This window comes from Ochlerotatus camptorhynchus, unplaced genomic scaffold (genome assembly GCF_037179485.1).
Source record: "Ochlerotatus camptorhynchus isolate MF236.1 unplaced genomic scaffold, CSIRO-AGI_Acam_v1.1 ptg000135l, whole genome shotgun sequence".
NCBI classification, from domain to species: domain Eukaryota; kingdom Metazoa; phylum Arthropoda; class Insecta; order Diptera; family Culicidae; genus Ochlerotatus; species Ochlerotatus camptorhynchus.
Window position 1 is genome coordinate 131139 of NW_027040625.1, and position 13683 is coordinate 144821.

The window sequence follows — 13683 nt, forward strand, 5'->3', positions numbered from 1 at the left end:
ACAATTCCACTGTAGAACAGTGATCAAATCCCCGACCTCGTTTGGAAAATTATCCATCGAAGGAAATGATTGCTGCAATGAGGGGCCACTTCAATGTCAATTGCTTCAAGAGGGTCTTCACAGAAGGAAGCATTGCCAGAACAATGCTTTTGAGAGGATCAGAAATATTGAGGTACTTGAGAATATCGTCCACAATTTTATCAAATGAGAACAACCCGGATGAAGAAAGGGCTTCTGTTCTTAAAAATGGGCCATCAGGGGTTTTTGATGTCCCCGGGAGAGATGGAAAGTTCTGGTTATAGTCAGTTCGGCGGAAACCAGGAGGAGTTGAAACTTCCTTTTTTCCATCACTCCTTGATTTGGGCAAGCTGATTTGGGGTTCCTTATCTGCAACTTTCCGCGAACGGATGCGTTTTCGTTTCCGTGCAGAACCTTCCGGAAAACTGAAAGAAACTCCCTCCTCAGCCAAGTCAGAGTCAGACTCGTCATCAGACAAAACAGCAAAGGGATTTTTGTCGTTGGTTGATGGTGTGGCTGTTTTTAGCATTGCTGCAAAAGACTGCCTGGAACGCTCCTTAAGAGAGCGTTCTAGTTTCTCCCCGCGTTGTTTGTACGCCGGGCACGATGAGAGACCATGAGGAGTTCCCTTACAGTACACGCATTTTGGTGCAGTGACTGTGCAGGCGCCATCCTCGTGCTTCTCCCCGCATTTGGAACAGCGTGCCTTGCTGCCACAGTGAGAGGCCGTATGTCCCAACTGTTGGCAGTTTTGGCAGTTCATGACCCGAGGAACAAACAAACGCACAGGTAGCCGAAGTTTTCCCAACTCGATGTAGTGAGGAAGGGCTGAACCAGAAAAGGTCACCCGAAACGAGTCTGTGGGGGTAAAGCTCTTTTTACCCTCGCTGAAAGATACTGAGTTCAGCTTCTGGACTTCCAGTATCTCAACCGTGGGAAGCAAGGGGTTCTTGAAACGGCCAACCGCTTGCTTCACCAAGATCTCGGGGTCAGACTCGCTTCGGTGACCACACCTTCGATCTCCACATTACGAGCTGGGATGTACACTCTATACTCGAGTGTAAAGAGCTGGGAGGCAGCAATCTCGTTAGCTTGTTTCAGGTTAGAGACGACAACGCGAAGTTTATTGTACCTCACCTTCGAGATTTCGGTCACGGCCGAGAACCGCTTCGTCAGATCATTAGTAATTTGCATTACATTCAAAGGTTTCTTTTTGGGCTGAAAGTAAACAACCCATGGGCCAGTCGAGTCTTCTGGGTAGGCTCGCGATCGGGGGCTTATCTGTCCCTGTCCATTACCAGACTGAGATGACGAAGCAGGGATGGCATCATCTGATTTCTGGGATGACAGACGTTTTCGACCCTTTTTGCTATCGCGTGGCAAAGTGGTGTCATCTTCCGACAAAACGTCCATTTCGTCTTCCGACAAAATGTCCATTTTGCCGTACTAGTGGGAGCGAAAAACGCTCTACCACTGCAACGATAATCAAAATTACTCGGACACAATACACGAGAAAAAAAAAAACAAACACAGAAACACAAACTTAAAATTTAACTGATGGGAGAAAGAAAGAAACAAGAACAAAAACTTATCTGATAATCCTATACTACTACCACCGAGCGTTTACACAGCAGCAGCGGAGCGACGCGCAGCTTTGATGATCTTCGATCCGCGTGTGCGGGCGGTCTTCGTTGGTGTGTGCTTGTATGAAGCTCGGCACTCAGCTGAACACACGAGATGGATGAGCGGTTTGAATGTGGAGGCAGATGCTGACACTCGATGACGATGATCCGTGTGCACAGGTATGCGTGACCACGCACCGATGGTGCGCAAAATGGTTGGCGAATTGGCAATCGCAAAAACAATTTTCCTTCCGATGATGCCGAAAACACACTTTCTTCTCAGAAAAAAACTCACTTTTTGATAAATTTATCGGGAATTATGCCAGGAATCACTAAGCGAGAAAAAACTGATTATTTACGTCAGATAATAGCGAGAAAACTTCCAAATTAACGGAGCGCGAAACAAGTCGACCGTTCTTCTTGCTAGGACGCAGTGAGATGCCTCTGTTGTTGTCAATATTAATATTCGTCTCAATCTTGGTGGGGATGATTTTGAGGATAAAATGCAAAAGTATTATTTTCATTTTACACAAATATAACACTGAAGAACATTTCGTGTTGGTTTTAACACACAGATCGATGGCAAATAATTGCCTCATACTAAATTGATGATAATATCGAGGATTTGGGTTCTGGAGTTGACAAAATTCAAAATAATCATTATGTCCAAAATGAATTTCATTTGTTCATTTCGCTCGTATGTAACAGCGAAGATTTTCAAAACAAACGCAATTTATCTACACTGGGCCGACGCCGGGGGTGTAGTGGTAAGCGTGACTGCTTTCTCACCCCAATGGGTGTGGGTTCAATCCCAGCCGAGGTCGGTGGGATTTTTCTGAGGCATAAAAATCTATGGTCACGTCTTCCTTCGGAAGGGAAGTAAAGCCGTTGTTCCCGGCCCATGTGTATTGAACAGAGAATGGGTGCGATATCCTACGCAGGTGTGGAAGCCGCCTTCTTGTACATTCGAATTTTCTTCTCACTTTAGAATTCTACTTATATTGCTGACATTGAGCTTTAAATAATCACCCAGAATGCAAGGTCCGACGCAATTCTACGGAACACAAGATATTTGCCCCAGAATTAACCTAATATAAATCTGTACACACTGGCCGGTAATCTAATTTGAATTCGAATAAACGGCAAGAGCATATACATTATTAATAAAAAAGAAAACGAGGATCACGGGTAGTCCACATTAATCCATGCAACTGATGCCGCAATGGAACACCGAAATCACTGAAACGATTCGCACCGTCTCTACTCAGTCTAAACAATACGGAGAATGCTAATCATTTTCGCTCATGCACCTTCGTGCGGTGTTATCCGAATCCCGTTTCCGAAAGGAATTCAATGTGGAAAATGATGCCTTGATAAAATTTGTAAAATTCGATAAAACTTCTCCGGACCGAACCGAACCGAACGGATGGTTGGATGGATGGATGGATTCTGCACGGAGCCTTTCCTGTGGCAGATGGTGCGAGTTACGCATCGCAAATTAGCATGAAATTGGATTGGCGAAGAAGCATCCGGCTTCTCGCGAGCCTGGCTGAATAACAATCCTAGCTGAGGGTGGAGGTTGGAACGCAAAGCTCGCACGCTATGCAGCCAAGCTTGTTTAATGGGCGAAATTGTGTTGAAAGCCAATTCCGAGTATTGCGGTGCGTGGTGCATAAATGAGGCCTCGCTTGATTTATTGGTTTCATGATGCCGCTGGAATGGAACACCATTCGATGATGGACGGATGGTTCAGAAACCAGAATGCGGTTGATGAGTTGGTTTTATCCTTATATCACATTTTCCAAACCAATCCCTTTTTTATTTTGCAGAAGAGTGCAAAGTACATCGGGACCGCTCCTTTACGATGGCAGTCATTTGAATAATAATCGCAATCATCAGAAATTTATGACATTCGATTTTGGTTATGCAATTTGCTCGGAAGCGTCGTAGTACATATTCGTTCTTGTATCTTTCATTGGGTGCAGTAGTTCCTTTGAAAACTGTCCCCCCCCTCCCACACGATTGAGGGCGTCACATCCCGGTGGAAAAGTTCTTCCCTCGAATACCGTAGCAAAAGTTGCTCCTGCGAAGAATTGCCAGCAGCCCCGGCCAGCAGTAGTACATACGTAGAGTGTGGTGCTGAGAATTGATATTGCCTGTTCCGCACTATTTCATACTGCGACAAGAAGACGCTATATAGAGCAACACCCTGAGATGCAGCATACTGTTCCGCAACGGGTGGCAGACGCGATGCGTTCTGTCACATGCATGATTGTATGACATGCGGTGTCGGTTGGCAAAAGAAGATGATAGAGAACGAAAGTTCAGTCGATAAAAGTTGGTCTTGTCGGGTCTGCCGCTTCTCCCATCATATCGGCCGAGAGCCAGCGGAGGAGCGTGCGAATCTGGGTCAGTCGTGACAATTGTTGGATTGTGATTTAGTGCTAAGTGTGTACGAACCGGGGCTCAGCGATGGATTTTGTAACATGAGACTGAATATCGTTTGTGATTCGAGTTTGTTACGTTGATAAATTTATTAGGTGGTTAATCTCAGCAATGTACCGGTTAGACTTTTAGTTTCCTATGCAACCATTCCGTAGCAAAACGATATATTGGTTCTCAGAATTTCATAGAAATTGGCAGTTTTGTTCCTTATCGCTAACTATTAGACCCGTTTTTTTATCATTATGGTTGTTCGGATATGCGAATAACACTACGCGGTGAAACTGGGGGGTTTGAAAACGGTCACTTGACCTTTTATTGCTCGCCTGTTATTTTGTAAGAATAACACGGTAGATGCGTTCGATTTGAAGCTATATTTTTGACTGACTTGTTTGATTTCTGGCTATCTTATATATCTATACGATCAGTATCAGAGAGAGTGTGTATAGAACCGAAGGAACACGATTTCAATAGGCCTTTTGGCTCATCTGCGTTACCTACTCTAGCTGATAAGGTTGATAAGCAACGAAAGTGTTGCATTGGAGAAAAAGAGACAAATCTATTCTAGCTGAATAATTGCAATAGGGTTCACTATCCAACTAATTCTTCAACATACGCCGGCCACCGTTAAAAACCCTAGTTTTTAACCTATCTACCTTATTTAATTATAAATGGCTAACTACTCAATTCGGGTATCTTCGTCTCCTACCATGTGACTCTTCGGTTTACTGTTTACGTTAGAGAATGCCGAACGTGTGATGAGCTGTGGTTGCGGTTACCGACCCTGATCGATCAGCTGCTTGCATCGGGTCAGTGGTCGTCTGCTGTTCTTCGATCTTCTCGTCCGTCGTTCTTCTCGTCCATCGATCTTCTGCCTCGTTCGTTCATCCTTCCTTTAATATCTCCATCAATCGTCATCCATCAATCGAATTGCCTGCGCTGTGGTTGTGGGTCGTAGCGCTTGTGCTCGTACGTCCGAGCACGGGTCCGTCAGCCGGGCATGGTGGGAGACAAAAATTCCTTAAGTTTTTTGAAAATTCATTTACCAAACGTACTTACAAGGTCCGGAGGCCCGCGGGCCCCCGGTCGGTGCGCAATGTTAACACTGCGATGGAAGAGACGAAGTACATCAGAGGTCATCAGCGGCTTCGCTTGGGGCGAGTGGCAATGACTGGTCGATGGGCAGTACGCAAATTTTGGAAATTGTGCGCCTGTACTCTCCGTCCTTGGTCTTCACTATGACGACACGGATGTTTCCGTCGTCTCCCCTGAAGATGTGAACCACTCTGCCATAGCGCCATTTAAGGGGTGGTAGTCCATCGTCTTTCACCAGAACTAAAGTTCCGATAGCGATGTTGTCCTTTTCGCGGGTCCATTTCGTTCTTGGCTGCAGCCCGGACAGGTATTCCGTGGCCCAGCGCTTCCAGAGACGACGAAGGAATTCTTGAACTTCCTGCCAACGATCTAATCGGTTGGGAGGTAGGTCTCCTAGCGAAGGTTCCGCAATGGCTGTGAGCGGGCGATGGATTAGGAAGTGCCCTGGGGTCAGGACATCGAGGTCTTCAGGGTCAGTCGATAACTGTGTTAGAGGCCGAGAATTCATGCAACTCTCGATTTGTGCTAGAAGTGTCGTAAGCTGTTCGACCGTTAGGATCGAGTTTCCAAGAGTGGATTTAAGATGGGTCTTGAAAGATTTGATGGCTGCTTCCCACAAGCCACCAAAGTTTGGGGAACGAGGAGGAATGAATTTAAATTCTATGCCGTCTTCGCCACACGACCGAGTGACGGCGTTCTGCAACTGCTGGTCTTTAAGCTGCTTGGCAAGTTCTGCTACTTCCCGAGAAGCACCACGAAAGTTCTGTGCGTTGTCGCACTCTATGAGTTTTGGTTTGCCTCGACGTGCGATGAAGCGCCTGAGGGCAGCAAGGAACGATCCCGTTGAGAGATCTCCCACGAGCTCTATATGAACTGCCTTTATCGAGAGGCAGACGAATACTGCAACGTAACCCTTGATCGGCTGCGACTTACGTTGAGGATAGCGAAAGTTGATCGGACCACACAGATCAACGCCTGTGCACAAGAACGGTAACGTTGGAGAGACACGTTCTGCCGGAAGATCGCCCATGATTTGCTGTTGGATTCTTGGACGACAGCGGAAGCAGTTGACACAGGAATGTACGATTCTTCGCGCAAGGTTCCGAACGCGCAAAGGCCAAAATTTCTCCCTAATGCTTGCTATTAGCAATTGCGGTCCTGCATGTAGCATTTTCTGATGGTAGTATCGAGCGACCAGTTCGGAGAACGGGTGCTTGGAGGGCAAAATCATTGGGTGTTTCCGATCTGAAGAAATTGTAGCGTGACGTAGCCGGCCACCAACTCGCAGGATGCCTTGTTCAACGAACGGTGTTAGTGCCTTCAACTTGGAGGACGGTTTGACCTCTCCAGTGTTGGTCAACGAAACGAAGTCTTCTCGAAAGGTTTCATGTTGAGTTATTCGAACGAGACATCTGTTGGCTTCTTCGAGTTCTATTGCGGTCAGAAAACCTCTACGACGTTGTGTTCGGTTAGCAGGATTCGAATTGAAGGAAAATCTTCGAACCCACGCAACTAAACGCAGCAGCACTGTATACGATGACCGTAGAGCGAATATTGGATTTGGTGGAACAGTCTGGATTGCTAGGGCAACTGGTCGTTCTTCGAGGTCTTCCATGATGAAATCTTCATCCGATGTATGCACGAAAGCAGGCCAAAAGCGAGAGGGATGCGCTAACCAGTCGGGCCCGTGCCACCAAGCCTTGGTCGATGAGAGTTGCTCGGGATCCATTCCCCGAGAGATTATATCTGCAGGGTTCTCCGTGCCCGAGACGTGAGCCCATAATCCACCAGCCGTTGCATGTTGTATCTCCGAGACCCGGTTTGCAATAAACGTCTTCCACCGGGACGGAGTAGAGGCTAGCCAATGGAGGACAATGGTGGAGTCTGACCAGAAAAACGACTTAGTATCGAGAGTGATGGCGTTTTGCACCTTCTGGAACAAGTGTGCCAGGAGCAGTGCTGCCGAAAGTTCCAGCCTAGGTAAGCAGACCCGTTTCTGCTTTCGAGAGTCTCCAAGGGGGGCTACCTTTGATTTTGCGACGAGGAGGTTTACTTTAACTGATCCGTCATCAGCTACAGCACGAAGGTAAATGCATGCGCCATAGGCCTTTTCTGATGCATCGCAGAATCCATGCATTTCAATCAACACTGGTTTGATAGCTGGTATAACCCATCGAGGAACAGAAAGATTCCGGAGAGCTTCGAGGTTTTCCCGGAATTCAAGCCATCGTTGCTGAAGTTCATCATCGAGAGGTTCATCCCATTTCTTCTGACACCGCCACAAGTCTTGGAGGTAGATTTTGGCCTGTACGATTACCGGACCGACCAGTCCCAGAGGATCAAAAAGTTTGGCAGCATCCGATAGCGCGACTCTTTTGGTAATTGTAGCTGTATCGTTCCATATCGGTACGTCGAAGAGGAAATCGTCTGTCGTAGTCTGCCATTTCAGTCCTAGCGTTTTGATCGGAGCGGAGGAAGAATTTAGGTCGAAAACTGTTCGTTCGTCTCGTAGATCTGCAGGAAGATGTTTGAGGACCTCCGGACAATTCGAAGACCATTTCCGAAGACAAAATCCAGCAGACTGAAGCAGGTTCAACAACTGGGAACAAAGCTGCTGCCCTTCGCTGACGTCATCAACGCCAGTTAATAGGTCATCCATGTAGAAGTCCTTGGATACGACTTTAGATGCTTCTGGATGTGTGGCTTCTCCAATTCTAGCGATTTCCTGGAGGCACCTGGTTGCCAGGTAGGGAGCGCACGAAGTACCGTAAGTCACGGTCGTAAGTTGGAAAGTTCGCAAAGGTTCCGATGGAGAATTTCGCCAAAGAATCTTGAGATAACGCCGATCAAGCAGGAAAAGTAGGATTTGCCGGTACATTTTCTCAATATCCGACACAATCACGTACCGAGGGATCCGAAACCGTAAAGTGATTGACACCAGATCGTCTTGAACGACGGGACCGACCATCAATCCGTCGTTGAGGGATACTCCGGTATCCGTTGCGCACGAAGCATCAAATACTACCCGAAGTTTGGTAGTCAGGCTATCAGGTCTAACGACACAATGGTGGGGCAGATAATACGAAAGAGTATTGGGCTTTAGTTCTTCCGAATCGGTGACTTCCTCCATATGTCCTAGCCGATGATACTCCTCAATGAAGTCTGAATACGCTTTCTTAAGCAATAGATTAGCGTTCAGGCGTCGCTCCAGAGCGAGAAAACGACGAGTGGCAATCTCTTTTGAGTTTCCGAGTGTTGAGAGGACTGTCGACCTTTTCGGAAGTTGAACTACGAAACGTCCTGTATCATCCCGTGTAGTTGTAGCTGCAAAATGCGCTTCGCAAAGCGTTTCTTCGATGGATAGGGTACTGCTAGATTGGCACGACTCTAGTTCCCAAAAGCGTACCAATTGATCTTCGAGCGAACTGATACTGCAGACGTGGACAAAGCTGATTGTGGGTGACGGAGATGAGCCAACCTTGCCGGAAACGACCCATCCGAGTACGGTTCTCTGCAGCACTGGTAGATCTGGACCAAGACGTACCAAACCTTCTTCGACGAGTTCATAGTAGACCTCCATCCCAAGTATCATGTCGATGGGACCAGGTTGATGGAAGGTAGGATCAGCGAGAACGAGATTAACTGGTATGCTCCACTCTTGGGTGCTCAATGCCCTTGCAGGAAGATCGCGAGTGATCCCCGGTAGTACGTGGAATGAGAAATCAGCGATGAAGTTCGAACAATGTGATTCGATTCGAGCGTCGACGGCGTAGGATGAAACGACAGTGGCATTCCCTACACCTCCAATCTCCTGATGAGTTTTGATACGTCGCAGCTTCAGTTTCTGTGACAGCTGCTCCGTCATCAAGTTCAGCTGCGAGGCAGGATCCAACAAAGCTCGAGCCCACACGGCATACCCGTTGATATCAGAGATCTTCACCATCGCAGTTTGCAGCAACACAGTCAGAGGAACGGTTCGAACACTGCCGAGAAGGGTAGTCGACACATGGCTGGTAGATGGGGTACAAGTAGGCGGAATTACAACATTTGGTGGTTGCAAAGACTGGGATGAGGCGGACTGAGGTGGAGCAGCTGTAGTACATCGAGTGGACTGAGATTGGTTATGTGTTGTTGGTGGTTTGGGATTCGGAATGGCATCCGACGAACGAAGTGTGGTATTTTGGTGCAACATGGTATGATGTTTTTGTCCACATACTCGACAGCAACTGGACGAGCATTGCTTTACGAGGTGGGATGGCGAGAAGCAATTTATGCACAGCGAATTTTTCTTCACTATTTCGAACCGTTGGGAAACGGGAAGCTTGCGAAAAGTCTCGCAGTGGAAAGGCGAGTGCGAGGACTGTGTACAGAATGGACAGCATTTCGATGATGAGTTAGTAGTTACTGCATGGCTAAACTTCGGTTTCTGCGACCGAACTGGTTCGAGTTTGAGCAGGTCTGCAGTGCGGGGCTTCGACGACGATAAAGACTGCAGGATAGAACAATGTCCGCGCATAAACTCAATCACATCCTCATACCTTGGAACTTCGGTAGATTTGTGATGCTGTTCCCATTGCTTGAGCGTTGCGCAATCCAAGCGTGCGCAAAGCATATGTGCGAGAAGTACACTCCACCCTTCTGTCTGGACATCCATCTTTTGGATCATGTTTAAGTTGCGCTCGAATTCATCGATGATACGCGCCAAGGATTCGTAGCATTCCTTGCGCATCGGTTCGATGGAAAGCAAAGACTCAATGTATGTCTTCACGACAAGTTTTTTGTTATCAAACCTCTTCTCAAGTAGTCCCCAAGCTACTGAGTAATTAGCTGAGGTGATTTCAATCGACTCAATTACCCGTTTTGCTTCCTTAGAGAGAGACGAAATAAGGTACGAAAATTTGTCAATTGGTTTCAGTTGAGGGTTACTATCGATCAGGCTTACAAAAGCATCACGAAAGGTAAGCCAATTTGCTAGGGTACCATCGAAAGTGGGAAGTTTTACTTCTGGTAACCTTATTCGAGCGAATGATGAGTCAGCAACTGTAACTCTGGGTGCCACGACATTTGACGACGATGCAGTAGGTTCTGGTTTAAGTTTAGAAGCGATAAACCCATACACCTTCATGTAATTTCGTTCGAAATCACCACGAATTTTTCTGTACCCATCCTCATCAGGTGCAGCTGTTTCAGCTGCGTCAGCATCTTCTTCCTCATCCTCAAGTAGCTCCATCTGCAAGCGATTCGATTGAAAATCGGCAAAGTTTTTCTCTAGCCGCTGCATCCATCCTCCGAGAAATAAGGTGTCCCTTTGCTCATCGTAATTAGTTATCAGGCTAATGAGGTTGTTCATCGTGTCCATGCAAAAACGTTCTTGACGAGACAGCGCACGCAAACTTGGTGCCATATTGATGAGTAAGAAATTCTGCCGAAATTTTCAAAATCGACCAACGAAACAAAGAATTTGCAAACGAAACTCTCGGTTAAATGTTACACCACCACAACTTCGCATACGATGAGCAAAAAAAACTTCGAAAATGCGTCAATATCCAACTGATTTCTCCCACAACCAAACCAATCAGGGGTAATAAATCAACCGTGGTTCAATCTACGGTGCGATAGTCCTCACTCGGTATTATGCAATTTGTTATTCTATTTATTTGATCAGCAGCCGTACTGCTATCATACATGCGTACTTACAGTGCGTCTCGAGTTGCAAATCGATTCTTCCTACCTCCTTTGTCCAGCCCAACAAAAGCCACCCAAGCCAAGCCAGAAGAACGTTGACCCAAGTCAAACCTACAAAGCGTGACCCAGCCCAATAGTAGCAGCGCTGATCGATGATCTTTGTCTGGTATCACTGCAACGTAGAAAACTGCGTCTTCTTTTCCGCACTAAATTTCAATTTTTTCCGAACTGTGCGGATTCACTATTGGATTTTCACCCACTAGGGGACTTTTTCCCGTGGCACTGTGCGTTTACAGTCGACACTGACCGAGTTCGATTAATTAGACGAACTTTCACGTTCGATCCGCGTGAATTTCATAAACACCTTTCACGACTATACTATTCTTTGCAACCGAGTTCACTAGATTTTCACACGCGTAAGTGATCCGGCTCGAAGGACCAAATTTTATGTTCGGATATGCGAATAACACTACGCGGTGAAACTGGGGGGTTTGAAAACGGTCACTTGACCTTTTATTGCTCGCCTGTTATTTTGTAAGAATAACACGGTAGATGCGTTCGATTTGAAGCTATATTTTTGACTGACTTGTTTGATTTCTGGCTATCTTATATATCTATACGATCAGTATCAGAGAGAGTGTGTATAGAACCGAAGGAACACGATTTCAATAGGCCTTTTGGCTCATCTGCGTTACCTACTCTAGCTGATAAGGTTGATAAGCAACGAAAGTGTTGCATTGGAGAAAAAGAGACAAATCTATTCTAGCTGAATAATTGCAATAGGGTTCACTATCCAACTAATTCTTCAACAATGGTGACCATTTCCATGTTAGGGTGGTCCAAAAATCGATTTTTGTCATAAATTCATAACATAGCATTAGAGGAACTAATCAATTTCCAAATCCTCCAATTATAAAAGGTATTACTTTGAAAACATATAATCAAACCATGATTTGTAACAATAAAATAATAAATTTGGTCATTCCCAGTTAACATTCCTGGTTGATTTAATTCAGCACGAATTTTAGAACCCATTGGGCCGATTTCAAAGAACAAAATGTCAAATGAAAGGTATTCAAAAATATTTTTTGGAAAAATATAATGATATTAAAAAAAATAGGATTTTGTATTGAAAAAACATTTATTGTATTTGTTTTCATGGTTTGTAAATAGAGGGCTCAATACGTTTTTATATGTTTCCTCGAAAATTTAGGCTTTTTTACACAACATATAAAAAATCAGCAATGTGTTTTTTTCGTTTTGAGTTACATTTTGTTTGATGTTATCAAGTTTTGGGTTCCACTCAATACTCCTCCAGATCTCAAAAATCTGATGAAATGATGAATTCGTATACAATCAAAGAGTTTCATTCAAATAATGAGCCTTAATATTGTCTCTGTATGTTGCAAAAAGCACATATCAATATTAAAGAACTGAGCTTTAAATATCGTGATTCTCAACACGATATTTAAAGTTCTCCAAATCATCCTGTTAAATTCTGAAGTTTACATGTTGTAGTTTTACTCAATAACATTCTTTTTGACGCATAGTTGTACTGGCTTAATATTTCAAGTTCAATAAATCATTCTGGAGCGTCCCTTAGCTTAGCTTAGAAAAAGGCGCAGCTACAAAGCAAGACCATGCTGGAGGTGGCTGGGTTCAATTCCCGGTTCGGTCTAGGAATTTTCGGGTTGGAAAATTTCTCGACTTCTCTGGGCATATAAGTATGATTGGACTTGCCACACAATTATACCAATGTGAAAATGGTACAGGCATCGAAAGCTCTCAATTAATAACTGTGGAAGTGCATCTAGAACACTAAGTTGAGAGCACGCAATAAGCTAATATGCGATATGCAATAAGCTTGAAATGCGAAGAAGAAGAAGAAATCATTTTGGAGGTAATATCTCGAAGTTCTACAGACTCAACGATGTCTTGTATGATAGTATGCTCCAACGGCTTTGGGATCTAGAACGTATTAACGAGAGTCCTATGCTGACCCCGAAGAGCAAAGGTGCAAAAATCATTTCCGCCAAACAGTGTTTCGTGTTCAAAACGGAAGTTACGTGGACCGCTACGAGAAGATTGCCTAGCGCTGGTTTGACGTTCCCAAGCGGATCCAAACTTTCGAGATGCATACTTCCAGTTAGGACTTATGGAGCCCAGCAGACCTATGTACAGGTAATCTACAGTTTTATTTGCCTAATCTTGTAATATACCGACCCGATAGTTCAACTACCAAAACACGAATCGTTTTGACCCGTCTTGTAGGGCAGGTAGCCAACTAGCGCAAAATGAGGTTTTGCATGCGAGTCCAACGGTTACACCCACCATGCTGAGCATGATACGTAATTATCGAATCCCTTATTTTGTCTACAAGGCCAACATTGAAAAAATGTTTAGGCCAATTTGAACCCATCCATTTGATCGCAGTCTACTACACCTGTTTTGGCGACGTAACCATAGTGATCCAAAGGGACGGCTTAGCGGCGCCGGTGGTGTAGTGGTAAGCGTGATTATCTCTCACCCCAGCAGGCCTGTGTTCAATCCCAGTCGGCGCCGCCGGGAGGTTCTGAGGCATAACATCTCTGATCACGCCTTCCTTCGGAAGGGAAGTAAAGCCGTTGGTCCCCGGTTCATGAGTATGATAAGTCGATAGGTAGGGTCCAGGTGTGGGAGCTGCCTCCCTGGCGTCGGTAGCATTGATGCTCAGCACGGAAAACAAGATCGACGGAAAGCAAATAAAACAAAAAAGGGACGGCTTGTGCACTGTTTCAAGCAACTCGAGTTTTATTGCAGTTAGCGGAAGACGAAGGTCACA

The 13683-nt window shown here is 45.5% G+C and overlaps 1 protein-coding gene across 1 annotated transcript in view; it reads right to left on the reverse strand.

The window, feature by feature from the left end:
• Positions 1-9789, reverse strand: part of LOC135700391 (uncharacterized) — a 74568-nt gene extending 64779 nt beyond the window's left edge. The window contains exon 1 of the mRNA XM_065220884.1: positions 5300-9789. Coding sequence (XP_065076956.1) covers positions 5300-9789 — 4490 coding nt within the window. The remainder of the gene's footprint in view (positions 1-5299) is intronic.
• Positions 9790-13683: the final 3894 nt, after the last annotated feature.